General features: G+C 33.3%; 1 protein-coding gene and 1 long non-coding RNA gene across 4 annotated transcripts; both read right to left on the reverse strand.

The window, feature by feature from the left end:
- Positions 1-3,360: 3,360 nt before the first annotated feature.
- Positions 3,361-4,322, reverse strand: LOC120255014. Of its 2 annotated transcripts, XM_039262941.1 has the most exons (3): positions 3,688-4,322; positions 3,540-3,581; positions 3,361-3,413 (listed from the first exon to the last, which is right to left on the reverse strand). In XM_039262941.1, the coding sequence occupies exons 1-2, from the start codon at positions 4,117-4,119 to the stop codon at positions 3,540-3,542; spliced, it is 474 nt and encodes a 157-aa protein (XP_039118875.1). In that variant the 5' UTR covers positions 4,120-4,322; the 3' UTR covers positions 3,361-3,413. The 2 variants fall into 2 exon arrangements, 1 of the variants encoding a protein (XP_039118875.1); XR_005534864.1 differs by having other exon boundaries at positions 3,540-4,322.
- A 763-nt stretch (positions 4,323-5,085) lies between these two features.
- On the reverse strand, positions 5,086-6,871 carry LOC120255019. 2 transcript variants are annotated; one of them, XR_005534867.1, is made up of 6 exons: positions 6,723-6,871; positions 6,587-6,620; positions 5,862-5,963; positions 5,710-5,772; positions 5,272-5,349; positions 5,086-5,153 (listed from the first exon to the last, which is right to left on the reverse strand). It is a non-coding gene; the product is annotated as an uncharacterized LOC120255019 (long non-coding RNA). The 2 variants fall into 2 exon arrangements; XR_005534868.1 differs by having other exon boundaries at positions 5,117-5,158.
- Between the last annotated feature and the right edge of the window lie 12,912 nt (positions 6,872-19,783).

A 19,783-nucleotide genomic window follows, 5' to 3' on the forward strand; every position in this document is an offset into this window, starting at 1 on the left:
TACTATGGACCTTGAAGTATTCTTGTTTAGAAAGATCCTAAATTTCACTACTTGTTTATAGGACCTTTCCAAGGGGGTGGGTTCTAGAGCTCAAATTTGGTGTTTTGAGTTGAGGATTGGTTTATTTTGGGCATAGACACATAAGTAATCCACCTTTGAACTAATGTATTTTAGAATTATAAAATTTTAGAAAATCTTTATGTAAGTTTCATTTAGGTATTCTAGTTGTTTCTCCACTACCTATTATACTTTCTTAATCATCTAGTGAAACCACATATATATATATATATATATGAAAAAACATCAACTACGGACATTCGTAGAATGTCTGTAGTTGGGCACAGTAAGCACCACAGACTGATTAAAGGGTTGATTAGGTTTAGTTTGGGTTTTAGTTTTGTTTGTTTGAGTTCCTGTAGATAGAAATAGAGTTTAATGGTTCATATTTGTTTAGATACTATGCTGCAATTGATTGAATGGTTGAGATCAAAATACTGTGCATCCCATTTTTTACCGTGCTACTGTTCATAAGCATAGTGTACAACCGTTGGATTGAAATCCAATGGCCTGCATCAACGTTCATAGATTTCTAATCTATGAACGTACTCAGATGGTTGATACTATATCTATACATATATTTATTTGTTTAGTTATGAATTGTTTGAATTGCTGCCATTTGTTGATACCCACGTTCTGCCTCTTTTACACTCTAAACCTATTATTCCTTCCTTCCATTGTTTATTTATTATGTTATTTATTCATTGTTTTATTTGCTTAAATATCCATTATTTTGCACATTTATTATTTATGTGTTAGCTTTCTATTAAAAAGAGTAGTTAATTATCATTTTAATCAGTTATTTTGAAAATCATTGGTTATTTTTTCTAAAGTAGGAACATGAGATTTTTTTTTTTGGTGTTTGTATGAAATTGTGCATTTTTGCTTATTTGGAAAATTGGGAAAATTGTGAATATTTCTGTATTTTGCCTCAAAGATTGCTTGAACATTTTTGTTTCTAAATGAGCTATGCTCAACCTAGTCTATGTGGTTAACATTGACTTTGTCAACAAGAATTCTGGAAAAATGAGATTGCAATTTCGTACCAGTTCATTGGTGAAATAATCATGGCCGTTGATATTCAGTTTCAAGTCACCGAGGGTAAATAAATGGTCTCTGTTATTCTGCATTGGATCATCAAGGGTAAACAAATGACCTCTGATATCTGTAGTGAATTTGGAGATCTACACTATTATTTGAGTATCTGTTATCTTTTTGTTTTACATTTTTAGTTTGGATATCCCCCGATTGGGTTAATGTACACTTAACCTGATTATGCTACCTTCTTATCTTTTTTCTTTTTATAATGTTGGCAAACTCTTGTTTTAATCTTGATTATTCTGTATATTTCAAATTTGAATTTCTGTTTTCAAATTTTGGATTAGTTACTGGGCTAATGAGTTGATGAAGTTGTTTTAAATCCTTTCAGATCAAGAGTAGTAGATCTAGGGATTACTTAGTAAGCTATTAGTAGCTGTATTTTTCCTTTGGAGTTGTATCTTGAGTTGTTGTATTTGTTATCTGGACAAGAAAATCCTGTACTTTGGGCAGTCTTGTATTTTAGTAATCCATGTATTTGAACCTCTATTGTATTATGGTATTTCTGTTAGTTTGTTAATTTTTCCTCTAGTTTGAGACAAACTCTGAGGCCTTGTAGGTTTACTGGGCTAACATTTTGTGGGCTGCGACCGTTTGTTTGCATGACAGATTCAGGGGGTGTGGCACTTTGTCTAAAGAGTTGTCGTAGGCCTGCAAAATGCCCAATTTTGTTGCACATAAGATTATCTAGTTTAGTCTAAAGAATTGTTGAAAACTTGTAAAGGTGTAGTACTTGAGATTTAAACTCCTGAAATTAGAAATAATTGAGTCTTAATGCCGTAGAAAGGGTAGAATTGATGAGGCATGGAACAGAGCCACTACAGATGGCAGTGTCATAGTACTTTTTTAAAAAACAAGAAAATGCGATTTCCATCGAATAGAATGAGTGTCTGAGAAAATCTAACCCAAGCAGTCTAACCTCCCGGGGACCGAAAGACGCTAGACGCGGCAAGCAAGATAAAGAAATCAGCTGGACTGCCTTGCCGTGGGATAGTTTTTCCTACTTATCATATAACAATTGTATTGAAAGATAAATCTAAGTCGCTTTTAAATGCCGCCAAGGAAGAAATCAAGGGGAAGGGGTTGACAGTACTCCTTGCTTGAAAAAGTTGTGCATTACACTTTTTCCTAGAATTCCATAAACAACTTTGTTTAATGATGAATTAACTTCATTTATTTATTTATTTGATAAGTTGGACAAACCACAAGCCCGCAACCATTAAGTTAAAATAAAATTAAACTCTCAATCTTTCACTTAGGAGGGAAATGAACTACCACTCCCCTATAATAAAAGTGGTCAATTTTGGTCACTCTTTCCTAAATGTTGCAAATCAAAACATATAGTTCTTGCTTGCATTGAGTTTTACTATCTAGTGAAGTTTAATCATTCTATTCTTTTTTTTTTTCTTCTTTCACTCTCTTTCTTTTTTGAAGAAAGAGAGTGAAAGAACTATATATATATATATATATATAAGCGCTACACTAAAGCTGGCAACCAAACATAACTCTACATACTATTTGTCAAATGAACTTATCTATCATTCCAATATCAAAATATCCCCTAAGAACTCAAGCCTGCAATAACCTAAGCATATGTTTTAGACAAGAAAGCTGGCACACAAATTATAATACACTTCATCAGACAACTTTTTTTATAACTCATTACAAAATAAATAACTAGTGTTAACCTTGGCATCCATCTTCCACAGAACAACAATGGTACAACAAACTGAACAAAGGTACAACAAATTAACAGTATTCAAATAAAAAATGCACAAGAGAGAAAGCAAACTCTGAGCACCAAACTAATCAGAAAGAATACAAGTATTTGTTTGAGCAATTCATTTCAACGTCTACAAGAAATAGTTGCTTAGATAAAGGTCTTAGTGTACATCAGATGTACTTGAAGGGTAAAACTGAATAGTCACAATAATGCACATTAATATAACAAATCCTAGGGTGCAAAAAAGATGCTAATGTACATGTAACTGAAGAAATGGATATCTATGATCCATTCTCCAATTGTAACAGATATGCAAAACCAAAAAATATACAGCCCCAAGCTCACATCACTAAAAGTAATGGTGCAATTGGTGCACGTTAGATATTGTTGCATTCAGGCCAATATAAGAAATGTACAAGTTACAGATTCTGAGTCTTTGTACAGGATATTCAGCATCATAATGTAATTGGTTACTATCTCTTTGATGCTGTTCCCTATCTCATGCTATCTATCAGATATACAACAAAGTGTGCACCTGCATGTTAAAATTTCAGAGAGTAAAATTTAGTAATGTAACACAATGATATTAATTGAATCATAGGAATTGAAATCAATTTTGGTACAATATTGCAATGTAATTATGAGTTTATAGGCCACATACTCAATTGTGCAGGAAAAAGGAAAAACAACCCTCACAAGTTACCTGCAATTTGAGCAGTCAATCAGTTAGTTACAAAACACAAATTAGCAGCATTATTTATCTCAGCAGGCTCATTGCCACCAAGTCCTTCTATCATCTGAAGAATTACATTCTCTTCCATGCCATATACAGCAGGTAACTCATTGCCACCAAGTTCTTCTGTCATCTGAAGAATTGCATTCTCATCCATGTCACTGACAGTAGATAACTCATTGCCACAAATTTCTTCTATCATCTGCAGCACTGCATTCTCATCCATATCATTCACAGCAGTTAACACATTGCCACCAAGTTCATCTATCATCACAAGAAATGCATTCTCATCCATGTCATTGTCAACAGGTAAATCAACCATCTGAGTAACACTCGCCTGACAAGAATCATCTGTTGTCTCAGCAGGCACTTCATCACCACCACTATCATTGGCATTAGAACCATTTGGTTCAGCAGGTACACTCTCATTACTGTTGTCAGCTTCATCACCTTCACCTACATCTTTTGTTTCAGATGACTCTCTCAACACCATCACCATCATATTCATCTTTTATCTCAGTTGGCACACACTCATTGTTGTCGTCATCGCTATCATCATCATCATCATCATCACCATCAGATGAATTTTTTGACTTCAGCGACTTGCTCTTTTCCTCCTCATCCTCCTTTTCCTTCTCCACACCATCATAATCATCATCCTATTCCTCATCCTCTTCCCACTCTTCATCAAAATAATCCTTTTCCTCCTCATCTTCTTCCTCCTTTTCCTCCGCCTCTTCCCCCCCATCCTCATCCTCATCATCAACCTGTTTTGACCAAAAATAATGATATGCTTGTTAAGAAGTTATTTTGGAGACTTCAATGAACATTCACTGCAATCTGAGCTTTTTAAAGAACAATAACAAGAACATTTGCATAACTGCATGAACAACCAACAATGACCTTTTCAAATATTATCAAAGCATTGGGCACTAGGTAAATAGAGACAAACAAATTTTATATTTCGAATATATTATCTATCATTTACTAATGCTTTCTCCAAAAGTTCCACAAAATCAATTAGCACTCAATGTCTGATGTAGCTACAGAACAAGCTAGCCAGAGTGTCAAAAAATTAAAACAAAAATTTCTCAGCTAGAGCATCATGCATTTTTACATGTGTGATTATCAAATTTTTTTTTTAAAGCATCCAGGTTATCTGTGAACTTGAGCTGGTGATGGTGTTAACCGATTCATAGTCTGCAATTGAAAGGAAAAAAATAAGCATCTGCACTACCTAAGTGACAACTAGAAATATGTCTTTATAGCATATGCACAGCATATCCAGAGCTTCCATCTTATAAAGTGAATAACAGATGGTTTGATTCAAAGGCATCAAAAAGAGCATATGAGTAAAGTTAAAATTAAAATGGCTAAAATCCCATTTCTATATGTTGGTGAAGCAAAGGAAAATTCTATTTTTGGGAATTCAAAAAATTTTAGATAAACATGCAAATTCGTATGAATTTTCAGTACCTCATCTCCTTTTGAAGATGTTTCACCAGATGATGGCTGATCAACCGCTTTTCTTCTCTTGGGCTTCTTTACTTAGTGAAAAAAAAAAAAAACCAACTCTAAATTATGCCAGAAGATGATATATCTAAAATGTGTGTGCAAGTTAATTTCAACAAAGATAGCAATGTTATGGTAGGAGTAAGACCTCTTCTTCATCAAGTTGAGCGTTCCTAAAAACATGAGGACGTTTTAAAAATGCAATCAACTTTTGTGAGATCTCTTTCTGCAAGTACGGAGCAAGCTGACTCGTGAATATTCATAGTTCATATTTAAAATGAAAAAAGTCATAAAATAAAGTTTCTAATTAAGCAACATTAGTGTTTCCAGCTTTCACATTTCTCATTTCAAGCAGGCTACAGAAATTCAAAAACTGAGATTATTTACGTTTAGCAACTTTTCTATTTAATCTTCTCCTATCTTTTCTACAAAGAGAAATTTGATTCACACAGAGATTCTGAACCCAACAGAGATTCTGAACCAAAGAGATTTGCTTCACATATGAATAACATCAGAAATAAATTTTCAACCCAAAATATCATGCCAGAAAATCGAAACTATCACCACAAATAGGAAGCAAAATTACCTTCTCTTGAAGACCCAACAAAAACCCAGAGAAATCTAATATTTTTCTCTTCAGATCTTTGTCCTGAAGAGAAATGAGTTCATTGATCAATAAAAACTTGAACAAAATTAACCGACAGCTTTACAAGAAACACAACATATGAGAAACTCTACCTTGGCCTTTATCCCATGAAATAGATCTCACAAGAGTTGATTACATTTTTAAAAAGTCTTGAAGATCAGCATCAGTCTTCCTCTTTTCCAAATTTTAAGACGCTGAAGAATTCAACAATTAAGAACGAACATCAGGGCATAAAAATCAAATCGTTTTGCCAATATTCAAACTACTAATAATCATACACTCAGCAAAAAGATAAAAAGAGAGTAACATGAAAAGATCAAAGAACAGCATCAGTCTTTCTCTTATTCAAATTTAAAGACACTAAAGAATTCGACATTATGAACAAACATCAGGGCACAAAAAATCTAATCATTTTGCTAATGTTCAAACTACCAAGAATCATACATTCCATGAATAGATAAAGACAGAGTAAAATGAACCCATCGAAGAATAGCATCAGCCTTTCCCTTTTTCAAATTTAAAGACACTAAAGAATTCAACATTATGAACAAACATCAGGGCATAAAAAATCATATCATTTTGCTAATATTCAAACTACTAAGAATCATACACTTTGCTAATGTTCAAACTACCAAGAATCATACACTCCATGAAAAGATAAAAAGATCAAGATCAGCATCAGTCTTTCTCTTTTTCAAGTTAAGAACGAGCATCAGGGCATAAACAATCACATCATTTTGCTTAAATTCAAACTACCATGAATCATACATCGAGGAATTAAAAGATAAAAAGAATTAATCCACAAAGATCAATGTACCCTTCTTGATGTCCCTCAGCTTAATTCCTTTGCCCTAAAAAACCACAAGAAAGGTTCCAATTTCAATAGAGAACCATATAAAAAGAAACCATAAGCGATTTCGATAGAAAAGAAAACATCAAGAACCCTAATTTACCTCCGGGATGCACAGGGTCCTCTTCTTCCGGAACTCCTCGATCCGGTCTGTAATAATCGACAGGTTTTGGATTTCTCTTTGGCCTGCACTTGCTGCGAGATCGCCGGAGCTCCGATCATTCATTCGCCGGAGAAGAGAGAGGATTTTGGGAAATGGATCGATTCATAAGAGTGCGAATGAGATAGCGAAGCTATCAATTGGTTTAAATAGATGGCGGGTTTCAGTATTCATATCTCGAGGAGGCCCATCAAATGATCTGAACCGTCAAATGTTTTCTTCATTTTTTTTTAATTTTTAAATGGCTAGATTTTTTTTAATAGCCCCCTCAAAAATGGGTAATTTCGACTGTATTCCTCTAGAAATAATATTTACTTAATATATTCTTATAAATCAATTTTACTTATTTATCTCTTTAGTTATTTATTTATTATCTTTTTTAAATGTTTTGTAGGGATATAAAGTAAATATTATTTTTATAATGTTTAATAAGGTGTACAAGTTTTTTTCTATCTGAAAAAAGATGCCTAATAGTAATTAAAAATATCAAATTTTTTTATTTAAATGTGGATAAACCACAGATTTATTGAAATAAAACAGAAATATAAGGAAAGAGTCAACCCTCACCAACAGTGAGGGAAAGCAAAGAAACAACATAACACCATAAAATAAAAAGGAGAAAATACAGATAAAGGCAAGGCGGGCGGAAAATGCTGTCTGGCATCTCAAGCCTGCAAAGTAAGGAATCTAGGACCCCTACTCCTGTATAGCGGCGTGGTCATGATCGATCGCCAGCTGGGTTAGGAACTCTAGCGCTGAGAAAGTTGAGAGAGCGCTGATTTTTCTACGAGCGCTTTACTGAGTGAAAGAGTCTAGCCCTATCGACAGACTCGTTGAGAACCAAGAAAGAAACATATTAACAGTTTTAGAAATAATGTAATAATGAGGTAAAGCATTCATTTGAAAAATACGAGTATTCCGTTCAATCCAAATATTCCACAGAACAGCGCGGGAAATAAGGTCCCAAAGAATTCGGTGCAAAGCAATAAGGGAAGGCAGCCAGGTGGTCCAAAGTGAGGGAATTGACTGTGGGAGAGGAATGGAATCTAAAGCTTGGTGGAAGAAATCCCTGAGATACGCTTTGGAGAACTCACATGAGAAAAAAGGTGATTCGTGTCTTCGATAGCATTGTGACAGGAGAACACAAGTATCTCGAGGTGTAGTGAGATAAACACCCTTTCTTAAAAAGATTTGTTAGTGTAAGGATTTTGTCCTCTCCAGCGAGCAAGCAAAAATGGGTAATTTTACTAAGGCAACGGATTTTCCAGAAATAAGGGTAATGCGAGCTACGCAATCCACCATCAATAAGGAATTTGTAAAAAGATTTGATGTGAAGTTCCCACTTTTTTTCCGGGCGCCCAAAAATTAATGTCATCCTCGATATGAGAAACGCTTAGGGATGATTTCGATGCATTCACAGATATCGAGAAATGAGGGAAAAAGAGTCTCGGATCAGTAAAGAAAATGGGTAAATTCTCTTAAAGTGATGCAAGGTGAGACGCACTGAGAAAAGAGGGACGGCCAGAGATCTTTGAGTAGAAGCCCAGCGTGCTAGCGATCGAACTAGAGGAAAAGTGCTGGACCCACTTCTGATGGATTTGTTTAAGCAGGAGCGGAAAGCAGGTAAAATGGAAGTCACTCCTGCCCAAAAGAAAGATTTGCTTCTAGGTGGAGTGTGAAACAAGAGATTAGTTGGGTCGCTGATAGAATAGTTTGACTGGATGATTTTAGCCAAACAGCTGTTTGGGCAACAGGATAATTTCCACCACCACTTCCCAAGCAAGGCTTTATTAAATTCCTTGAGGTTGAGGATTCCCCAGCCTCCCATGTCACGAGGTCTAGTGATCCTGTTCCAGGCGATCAATCTGATGCCTTTGGGACCCAAGTCCGGGCCTTTCCAAAGAAAGTCTCTTCGGATTTTATCGATTTCATTGATAACCCAAATGGGAAGTTTGAAGACTGACATCCAGTAAACTGGAACGGTGGAAAGGCAGAGTTGATGAGAGTAAGACGGCCTCCAAGAGATAAGTAGTTTGTTTTCCAAGGTGTGAGTCTAGAACGGACTATACTAGTGAGCTTAGCTCAGTCTAAACGTCTAGGTCTCCGACCAGAAAGTGGGATCCCAAGATAAGTGATAGGGAGACAATTTCTAGAGCAGTTTAGGATTCTAGCAGAGGAATGATGTGGTTGGAAGCCGCAGTTTGTAGAGTACAAACAACTTTTCGAGTAATTAATGGATAAACCAGAGGACCCCTCGAAAAGGTAATGGATTAGTTTGATGATTTGGAGGTCATCCTGTCCTCCAGCAGAGAAGATAAGAAGGTCATCAGTATATTGAAAATGGCATATGTTATCCATCTGATTTAGAGGGACACCGATAAGAACTTTAGATCTAAGCGCATAAGAAAACATAGCACTTAGAGCATCGACAGCAAGGGCGAAGAGCAGAGGGGAAAAGGGATCACCTTGCCTCAATCCCCTTTTGCATCTGACATAACCATAAGTAGATCCATTGATGATGAACTGGGTTTTGGCAGTGCTAAGAATAGCATGGACCCAAGAAAGCCATTTGGGTCCAAATCCTCTAGCGGCCAGAACATCGAGAAGAAAGTTCCAATCTAAGGTGTCAAAGGCTTTAGCAAAGTCAACTTTGAAAACATAACCAAGGGTTTTCCGTTTCTGCATATTGAAAATAACTTCTTGGGCACCAACAATGTTGTCCGCAATGCACCTTCCTTTGATGAAGCCAGATTGGGAATCATCCACGAGGGCATCGATGACAGTGCTAAGCCGAATGGCAAGGATCTTAAAGATGATTTTACAAGTAGAGTTAATAAGACTAATCGGTCGGTAGTCCGCAACTTCACCAGGTGAGTTACACTTAGCAATGAGAGCAATATTAATCCAATTAATACGCTCAAGGTTTAAAGATCCCTCAAAAAAATCCCCGCAGAGATTGGCTAATGAATCTTGAAGAAAGGGTTCAGTGTTTTGATAGAAGAGAATAGGAAAGCCATCCGGACCTGGAGCTTTATCAGGGTTGAGACCAAATACAGCTTGTTTAATTTCGTTAAGGGTAAAAGGAATTTCAAGCTGGGAAAGATCGATCCTTGCTTTATAGTTGAAGAGGAAATGCCAGTCGAACAGGAACCTATTAGGAATGGGGGTTCCAAGAAGAGAGCGATAATAATCAGAAAAGATTCTACCAATTTGATCAATTCCATCGATCCATTGGTTATTGTGAAGGATGCGAGAGATATGATTTAAGTTTTTTCTACCATTAGCAACCTGATGGAAAAACTGTGTTGGAATCTCCTTCTCTGAGCCAGGTGATTCTGGATCGCTGTTTCCAGTAAATTTCTTCCTGCTTAAGAATTGTGAAAAGTTCATTGCGGACATGGAAAAGACGCGTGGATTCGTCCTCAGTAAGGGGTCTGCTTTCACCAATAATATCAATAGAATTTAGTTTAGCAAGAAGACTAATTTTAAGAAGTTTAGAGGCACCAAAAGTATTCTTGGACCAAAGACTAAAAGATAATGCATTACAGTTACGAACAACATAAAAAACCACATGTACACAAAAAGAAACCACCAAGTACACACCAAGCATAGAACTCATCAAAATTCATACCAGGGAAGAGCAATGGGCAGCTACAACTTTAAGCCGGACAGACTCTTCACTTCCATGAGGTAAGATGATTTTCTAAATAAAGTCATGCAGCAAGTAGGTTTGATTATTGAAGTCAGCCACTCATGAGCATATATGGAAAACTTAATGTAGTCACACTAAGACCTTACAATTCCTTCAGGAGTCTGAGCAATACTATAAATAGCTTCCAAAGATGCTGCTGAAGTTAGTTCTTCGCTGGACCAACAGAAAAGATTTATCAGCAAGAGCGAAAACAAATTCCATTAATCAAGACTTCCAAGACCCAAACATGATATGATACATGCTACTCACATAAGCCAAGGCAGCCTAGGAGCAGAATACAATTTTAATTTATAATAATAATGGGAAGTCAAGTTACCCATTTTCCTTGAAATAATAATGGGAAGTCGAGTTACCCATTTTGTGACCATTTTGGATATATACATGCAATGGAGTCTAGAAAATAATAATGGGAAGTCAAGTTACCCATTTTCCTTGAAACACACAATTCATGAAAGAACCGAGAAATATGCTGTTAAGAAAAAAGCAAGAGAGTTAGTCAACTTTAAGTCCATCATTGAGACCATCCAATCTATCTTGATCTGGCAAATGAATCATGGTGCATGATCTCAAAACCTTCTGGTATGATGCTTAGAAAATCAGTAAGCATGATGTTTCAAATTAACCATCTTCCCCTGAGTGGAAAATTCATTCTAGCGGTACTCAAAAAGTTAATTTTCTCTTTCCACAGAGTGATTTTGTATGAGAAACTGTCCAGCCGGTGCACTACCATGACATGACCTTAAATATATATTATGCCTCTTATATATGTCTAACAATTATGACCAATGCCACAAGATCACTTAGAAAGCTTTGCAACAGATAACCTATGAACATTTGGTGAACGTAAGAATTGATATAATCGGTAAGGGTCAGAGAACACAATGATATAAATTTTAGAGCCTAGAAATTAGAGTTGGCAATTTGTAACATGAACTATTTAAATATAGTCAAGTTATCCATGTATATATTCAAAATTAATAGGCAGACTATTGGTCTCATACGCACCAGTATACTAGTTGTTTGAAGATCTTGCTTTCACCATTTTCAAGCATTCATGCCATATAATACATTGATTCAGCTAAAAATCATCAACCATCAGAAGAGAAACATGCATAAATTTTATTAATACCTGGTTGAATCATGGTGAAATATTGATCACAATATCTTAGCAAGATATAGAAATTCTAAAAATTCAACTGGATGGACTACATTTTGACAGGCATCAAATTCAAATTAACAAACGAACAAAAGAAAATCAATAATAAGATGCATACAATATAATGAGGGATCAGAGAGGCGCCAAGTTTTTTCTTGAATAGTCTCTCCAAGCAAGTAACTATAGTAAATGGTTGCCTCTATAACTTTGGTTGAAAAAAAGGAAAACCAAAATAAACAATCACTTAAAAGTACAAGCAAGTTCTCCATGATTTCTTTCATTGTAGAACTAGGGTTTTGATTTTACCTGATTGAAATCAATGCCGAGTTGCTGGAGTTCCGGCTCCGCCAACCCAAGGAGAACACGCGATTCAGCGAAGTGTGGCAATGATGAGTGCACCGTGAGGGAAGCGATGATGGAGAGAAGAAACGGCGCCGGAGTGCACTACGAATTGGAGAAAGAACACACGAAGATTTGGAGAAATCGGAAGCGGAGAAGAGAAGGGGCTTCTCCTGATTTCTAGGGCTCACAATGAGAGATGGAGAGAAGAAACGTAGCAAGGAAGGAAAACAGATTAATGGATCCGAATCTGGTTGCTTAACAGATCCGGATCCGTGTGAAGACAAACGGATCGATCCGTTTGTGATAAATAATTAAATAATAATAATAATATTATTATTACAATTATTATTATTATTATTATTATTATTATTATTATTTATAATATTTAAAATTTTAAAAATCATTCAATCAAAAAATATATAACTTAAATTTTTATATTTAAGTTATTGTCATATATATCTTTAAGAAAATTATTGGTCTTGTGTAATTAAAAAAGTCCCAAATAAATTTTGTCATTTTTATCCTAAAAAATATACTAATAAAAAAAAATTAATAATCTATGACATTAATCATATCTAGAAGGAGTTAATATATATTCATAAAAATTATTTAAAAATTATTATTCATTCATGATTGCAATTAAACAAAAAATAATAACCACTTCAATTGATTTGTCAAAATACAAAAAATATAATCAAAATTTAAACCTAATTAATCTAATATTTATTACATCCCAATCTTATAAATACGTATCTCCATAATATATTTATAAACGAATATTATACATATGGATAAATTTATTATAATCATCTAAAACCAAAAAATTATTTAATAAAATATAACTTTAGAAATGGAAGTTCATTGCCATTTCTAATTTACAAACGGTACCAAAAATCAGTTGCTAAGTTTTAGAAACCGATATGTAATATGTTACTATTTTACGAACAGATTACCAATCCGTTGGTAATTTACAAACCGACTCTTACTATGTTGCTATTTTTTAGAAACCGATACATAATCCGTTACTACTTTACAAACAGAAAAGTAATCCATTGCTAATTTTAGAAACCGATGTGTAATCCATTACTATTTTACAAATGGATTACAAATCCGTTAGTAATTTACCAATGGATTATAGTATCCGTTTGTAATTGTTATTTTTAAAATTATGTATATTTTATCTTTTTAACATTCATTTTCTCTTGAAATAATTAATACATTTACAAAATCTAAATATTCTAATTTTGTTTGGAAAACTTATTATAGCTATTTTTATATTTAAGTTATTGTCATATATATTTTTTAAGAAAATTATTGGTCTTGAGTAATTAAAAAAGTCGCAAATAATTTTTGTCCTTTGTATCCTAAAAAATATATTCATAAAAAAAAGTTAATAATATGTAACATTAATCATATCTAAAAGGACTTAATATATATTCATAAAAATTATTTAAAAATTATTATTCTTTCATGATTACAATTAAAAAAATTATTTATACATATATATGGATAGATTTATTCAAATCATCTAAAACTGAAATTTTATTTTATAACATATAACTTTACAAACGGAAGTACGGGGCCATTGCTAATTTACCAACGGATCCAATCTCCGTTGCTAAGTTTTAGAAACGGATCAAAAATCCGTTGGTAATGTACAAACCGAATATTAATCCGTTACTAGATTTTAGAAACCGATATGTAATCCGTTACTATTCTACAAATGGATTAGAAATCCATTGGTACATTACAAACGGAATCCTATTCGGTTGCTAATTTTAGAAACCGATGTCTGTATCCGTTACTATATTTTAGAAACCGATTTGGATCCATTACTAGTTACAAACAGATTATTAATCCGTTGGTGATATACAAACCGATTTTGAATCCGTTGCTAATATTTAGAAACCGATATGTAATCCGTTACTATTTTACAAACGGATTAAAAATCCGTTGGTATTTTACAAACGGAATTATAGTCGGTTGCTAATTGTAGAAACTGATGTCTATATCCGTTACTATTTTATAAACGGACTCCAATTCTGTTGGTAATTTACAAACGAAGATTTTATCCGTTCTAAAATAGAAACGGATTAGCCACCGATGACATTTACGTTTTAAAAATTGAAACGGTCCTAAATTTTGTTTGTAACATTGTAACAGACGGTCTAATCCGTTGCTAATCGGTTATAAAATCGCAACAGAATCTGTCCGTTGCTAAATTACTGTTTCTAATTCAACAATTTCTTGTAGTGTAGGGTCTAGAGTGGAAAACCTCTCACTTTCTATATGGGTAAATACGAGTAAGTAATGGCGTGATCAATCTAGCCTAGTATTATTGGATAGCTTCTCCCTGCATATTCTATCAAACAATAATGAAATTAATATATTTCCAGACTTGCTATTCCAATTTTTTCTACAGTTGTCGAAAGAGGTAACCATGCCCATAGGGCTTTTAAAACAAAGAATTGTTATAGTTACTTCTTGATTGAATGCCTGGTGTTATTGCAAATATTATTTATTACTAGCTATTTCCATTTTTTATGTACTTAGATCTACAACGTTGTAGTAATGATGTTATGCTTTTGTTCTTAGTTTTGTAGTTTTAAAACAACCATTTTATTAAAGCATTTCTAGCATATTATTTCTATAGGGCATCTCGTAATTGCCCAAAGAATGATAATTTTATCCTTGTTTTACTCTTTGAGATGGTAGTCGATCGAGACTTAGTTTTGATTTTGAATACAATGACAGTCAATATGGAGTTCTGTCTTAAATACAAAATTGCACCTTGAATCCGGATTATGGAAGAAAATTAAGTTAATTCATCTAGGAGAATAAAATAAAATTATTTAAAAAAGAAAAACATTAATAAACACATATATATAGCCAAATATTTTTAAATCAGTTTGTCTTATTCTATTGTATTCTTCTAAAATTAATCTTATATGCAATTAATTATTACCATATATTCCAAATATGAAATTAATTTAAAATTTGGTTAAAATCAAATAATTTTAATTAAAAAGTATAAACAAACTACTGATGGAATATTTACTTGGAAGTGAAATAAAATTGTAAATTTGAAGAAAATTAAAAATAAAAAATAATTTATGTTAACAATTACATTACTAATATATATATATATATATATATTTGTGAATAAATAACTAAAATTATTTGCAGCGATATTTTGAGCTTCTTTTGCGGTCTTTGAAGCTCCGACGGAAGCAAAGGAGATTCCATTAACAAAGAACGTAGCTTTAAACCAAGGGTTGTGTTTGCGGCTCCGTTGAGTGTTGTGGCATACTTCGATAAAGGCCAACATCTCTGCTGACAAAGTTCTTGGAGTCGGGTTTTGTACATCGTTGGAAGTCGCCAGTTAGGTGGTGGATAACAAGAACAATACTAGTGAAAACATGGTGTATGGGTGTGTATATATATTGGCATTGATTTAAATATCAAAATAAAATGAAACAAAATAATAAAAAGAATAGATAAATAAAAAATAAAGAGCAAGGGTGGTTGTCACTTGTCAATGTCGCATAGAGAAGGGACGTAGTCGTCGCTCGTTGTTATTGCATCAACAGAAGGCCGGCTTTTTAAAAACAAATTAAAAGAATGTTTAGTTTGAACCAGTAATGATTGGCAAGGAATAGCCCAATCATAGCATTATTTGTTATTTTTGCTGATTTTGTATTCTATAATTGGTTATTTGTGGGAGGATCTTCCAATGCTAATCCAAGCTTGCTATTCCAATTTTTTCTGCAGTTGTCGAAAGAGGTGAACCATGCCTATAGGGCTTTTAAAACAAAAAATTGTTATGGTTACATCTTGATTGAATGCCTGTTGTTATTGCAAATATTATTTATTACTGGCTTTTTCCATTTTTCTGTACTTAGATCTACGACGTTGTAGTAATGATGTTCTGCTTTTATTCTTAGTTTTGTAGTTTTAAAACAACCATTTTATTAAAGCATTTCTAGCATATTATTTCTATAGAGCATCTGGTAATTGCCCATAGAATGATAATTTTATCCTTGTTTTACTCTTTGAGATGGCAGTCAGTTAGCACTTAGTTTTGATTTTGAATACAATGACGATACCAAGATGGGGTTCACGATCTTAAATACAAAATTCTTTCATTTTATTACTTCTTCCCCTTGGGGCTACTCTTTTAAAGTCCCTTTGAGATTTGTAAATGATCAGCTTATTGGGATAAAAAAACCAAGCTCGAACTCCATCCTCTCGATACCACTCGAGGCTCAAAGCAAAAATGAAGGCAATATACATATACTACTGCATCCAATCATTCTCAGGGTCCGCTAGGTACTTTGCAAAGAAACTCTTTCCCTATAAAGTATTTCCTTGCAAATTTATTCTCTGTATTTACTTTTCTTGTAGAGTAACAATCAAAATGATTTGGTATGAACCTTGAACTCGGATTATGGAAGAAAATTAAGTTGATTCATCTAGGAGAATAAAAATAAAATTATTTAACAAAGGAAAACATTTATAAGCACAAAATATATAGACTTGTGAGGTGGGTGAAAAATGATAATCCATATACTCTTTGTATTTATAGAATGAGTCTTTGTAATTGGGTTCTAGAAAAAGCTCACGTGCAAATCGACACGACTGATGCCATCTCCGGTCTTGAATCTTTTTATTGGGTGAAAATCCATACTACTGTCGAAACGGCATAGCCTATGCAAAAGCGACAAAGCACGCAATTCTAACCCTCAAGATTTTTATCAAGAGGGAGATCCACATAGCCTGTGTGGATCTGAACCTTTAAATGTTAGTTGAGCTCAGTTCTGCACAGCCTGTGCAAAATGATACAACCTATGTCATTCCCAGCCGCAAGTCTGAGGTCCGCACAGCCTATGTGAGGCTTCCTTGCATTGTGTGTTTCCAGGTCATTTGTGTATTTTTTATCCTAAACCTCTTTTTTATAATTTCTTCTCTCTTTTCTTCTCATTTTCTTGGCCATCTCTTGGAGGAGGAGACAACTTTCGATGATCCTCCACTTCCCTTTGATGGATTGATTCCCCAAACTTCATTCTTTCCATCTCCTTGAGTCAGCAAGGTAAACACTTCTATCTTTTTGATTTCTCATTGTTTTTCCATTATGTTTGGATGAGAATGTAGGATCTAGGGTTGTTTGCAATGAGCTTGATTTGTTGTTCATGCTTCTTGTTGTTAGAACTTGAGAGAGGCATATGCATTGCCTTGTATTCCTTCAATCTTGTGGAATCTATGGACCTTCTTCTTCCTTGTTATTGGGCTTACTGCAGTGATTCCATGGAAAGGAAGTAAATTAAGGCTGAAGCGGCGAAGTTTGGATGATGTGGTGAGCTTGATGACATGGCATGCCCATAATGCATTTGATGTGTCAAGCGAACATCCACGTGGCTATTACGATGTCCACATAAGCAATTTCTCACGAAAACCAATGGGTACCCAGCAATGAAAAGAAATTGATGTCCAATACCCAAAAAGATATAAATTAACATTCGAGTACCCAAAAATGAGATGTGGCCATCGTACTATCACCTACCTAGATTTTTACTCGTGTTTCATACATATAAGTTATTCTTCATGGAGGTCACAAGATGATTTTACTTTATTATATCTCTGGGGTAAAAAGGACGTTCATGTCGTCTACTTTTGGTTATTGAGATGATGATTATCATATTCTCAACGAGTAGTTATTATAGATAATTTTTTTTATCATTTTTTATCTTGATATTATAATAAATAAAAGATTTGAATTATGATTTTGTTTTGATTTTAAATTCCAGATAAACAAATATTTTTTAAAAAATACCAAGGATATCTTTATTTCCAATATCAAAATGTCAGGAAATCAATTGAATACAAGAAAATCCAAGGAAAAATAATCATAGAGAGCCTATGTATGTTGATAGATATTAGGTTTTTTCCACATTTGTTTACAAGAGATATGACCAAATATGTTGAGTTGGTTCCAATTTGAAAATGACAATTCAATTCATCATTCATCATTTGGTTATGCATTGGTTCAAATTAGTAATAAGGACCCAAAAGCAATGATGTGATGATCATTGTGAGAGCATCAACTTACAAAATCTTGTAGCAAACTACAAACAACATAAAGGATATTCTTGTAGAAGTTCTTTAAAGAAAAAAAAGAAAAGAAAAAGTAATGGGCAAAGTGATATTTAGTGGCCATATCTTTCATTTTGATTTCTGTAAGCACTAAAAGATTAGATTAACAGACAAATTAAAATATAAGTGTTGAAATAACTAATATTGTGAAATTGAATAAATAACTTGGTTCAACCTATCAGCTTTTATCTTCTAGGTTGAATTAGGCTTGATAATATGTTTGGCTTGTGCCTTAACAATAAGAACCGAGAAGAAAAGGTTTGTGAACTTGATGAAGTGTGCCATAGACTTCTAGGACTAAGTAGGATTAGGAAAGAGTTTCACTGGTGAATCATATCTAGTAATTAGGATATTGCTCTCTTTACCTAAGTTTCCTCATCTTTAATTTTTTTTTTCTTTCTTTCAATTTAGAGTTAAAAGATTTGTCTTCTTCTTTATTTTTTTAAAAAAATTTTAGTGTTTATTTTGAATTATTTTTGTATTATTTTGTTTTATGTGGAGATGAAATGAGAGTTCACTCTACTAATAACATTAAATTGTTTTATTGGGAAAAAAGACATAATAGATTGGCTTTAGATAAATAAATGCTAGTTTTTTTTGGTTTCTTCAAAGTTTATTCTTTTCTTATATAACTTGGAGATAGTTTTTTACTAGAAAATTGAAGATTTAAAATTTGGTTGTATGAATAAATGTTGAAGTTTCTCAAATTTATTATTTTTTTTTGCTAAAATTACATTGTTGATGGTTGTTAAGGAGTTCTTACTTCAATGAGAATTTGAGACTTTTCTCGCTGAACTAAGAAAGTTTGAAACTTTGAAGAAATGGTGAACTACATTAATGCTGTGTTTGATTGCTCTTTCTTTCCTTGGAAAATTTTTTCACAAACTCTGTCACGTGACCTTATTTTCCCTCATATTAATGGAAAATTTTTCCTGCCTCCACCCTGGGAAAAGTTTTCCAGGGAAAAATTAAGTGGTTATGTGAAAAAAAAACGTGCGATTGAAATATTTAAAATAACTTTTCATTTAATAATTGAAAAGAAAAATTTGTCTTTTTCTTTTAAATTTTATTTAAAAAAAGATAAGTTATATAACTGGATAATATTTTAAATAAATTTATGTGAGCAGATCCTGCGGCGTTTTGATGGTAAGATTCAATTCCACATAGTGTTGTTTATAATTTTAGAAAATAACTTTTTAAAAATTAGTTTTTCCTTTTCTCTTTTAAATTTTATTTAAAAATAGATAAAATTATATAAAGCTTGATAAAAATATCAGGATCGATCGAGCAGATCCCATGGCGTTTGACGGTGAGATTCGATTCGCGTAAGCGTTGTTTATAATTTTTAATAATTTTATTCCATTGGAAAATGTGAGCTTTTTCAGGAAAAATTGATGCTGATGAAACATGATAGGGGTTTTTCACGGAAAATGTTTCATTTTCAGTGGAAATAAACATGATCAACGACAAAATCGAATTTTTCTTAGAAATTTTTTGATTTTCTAGCTAGAAAATTATGCAATGAGCGTATTTTTCGATTTCTTTGTATATAATTTTTCCATGGAAAAATGTTAAGCGAAAAATTTTTAACTTCAATCGTTTTCCATGTTCGTCCAAATAGCTTTACTAAATTTTGGCATATTT

Source organism: Dioscorea cayenensis, unplaced genomic scaffold (assembly GCF_009730915.1).
Source record: "Dioscorea cayenensis subsp. rotundata cultivar TDr96_F1 unplaced genomic scaffold, TDr96_F1_v2_PseudoChromosome.rev07_lg8_w22 25.fasta BLBR01000790.1, whole genome shotgun sequence".
In the NCBI taxonomy this organism is placed as follows: Eukaryota; Viridiplantae; Streptophyta; class Magnoliopsida; order Dioscoreales; family Dioscoreaceae; genus Dioscorea; species Dioscorea cayenensis.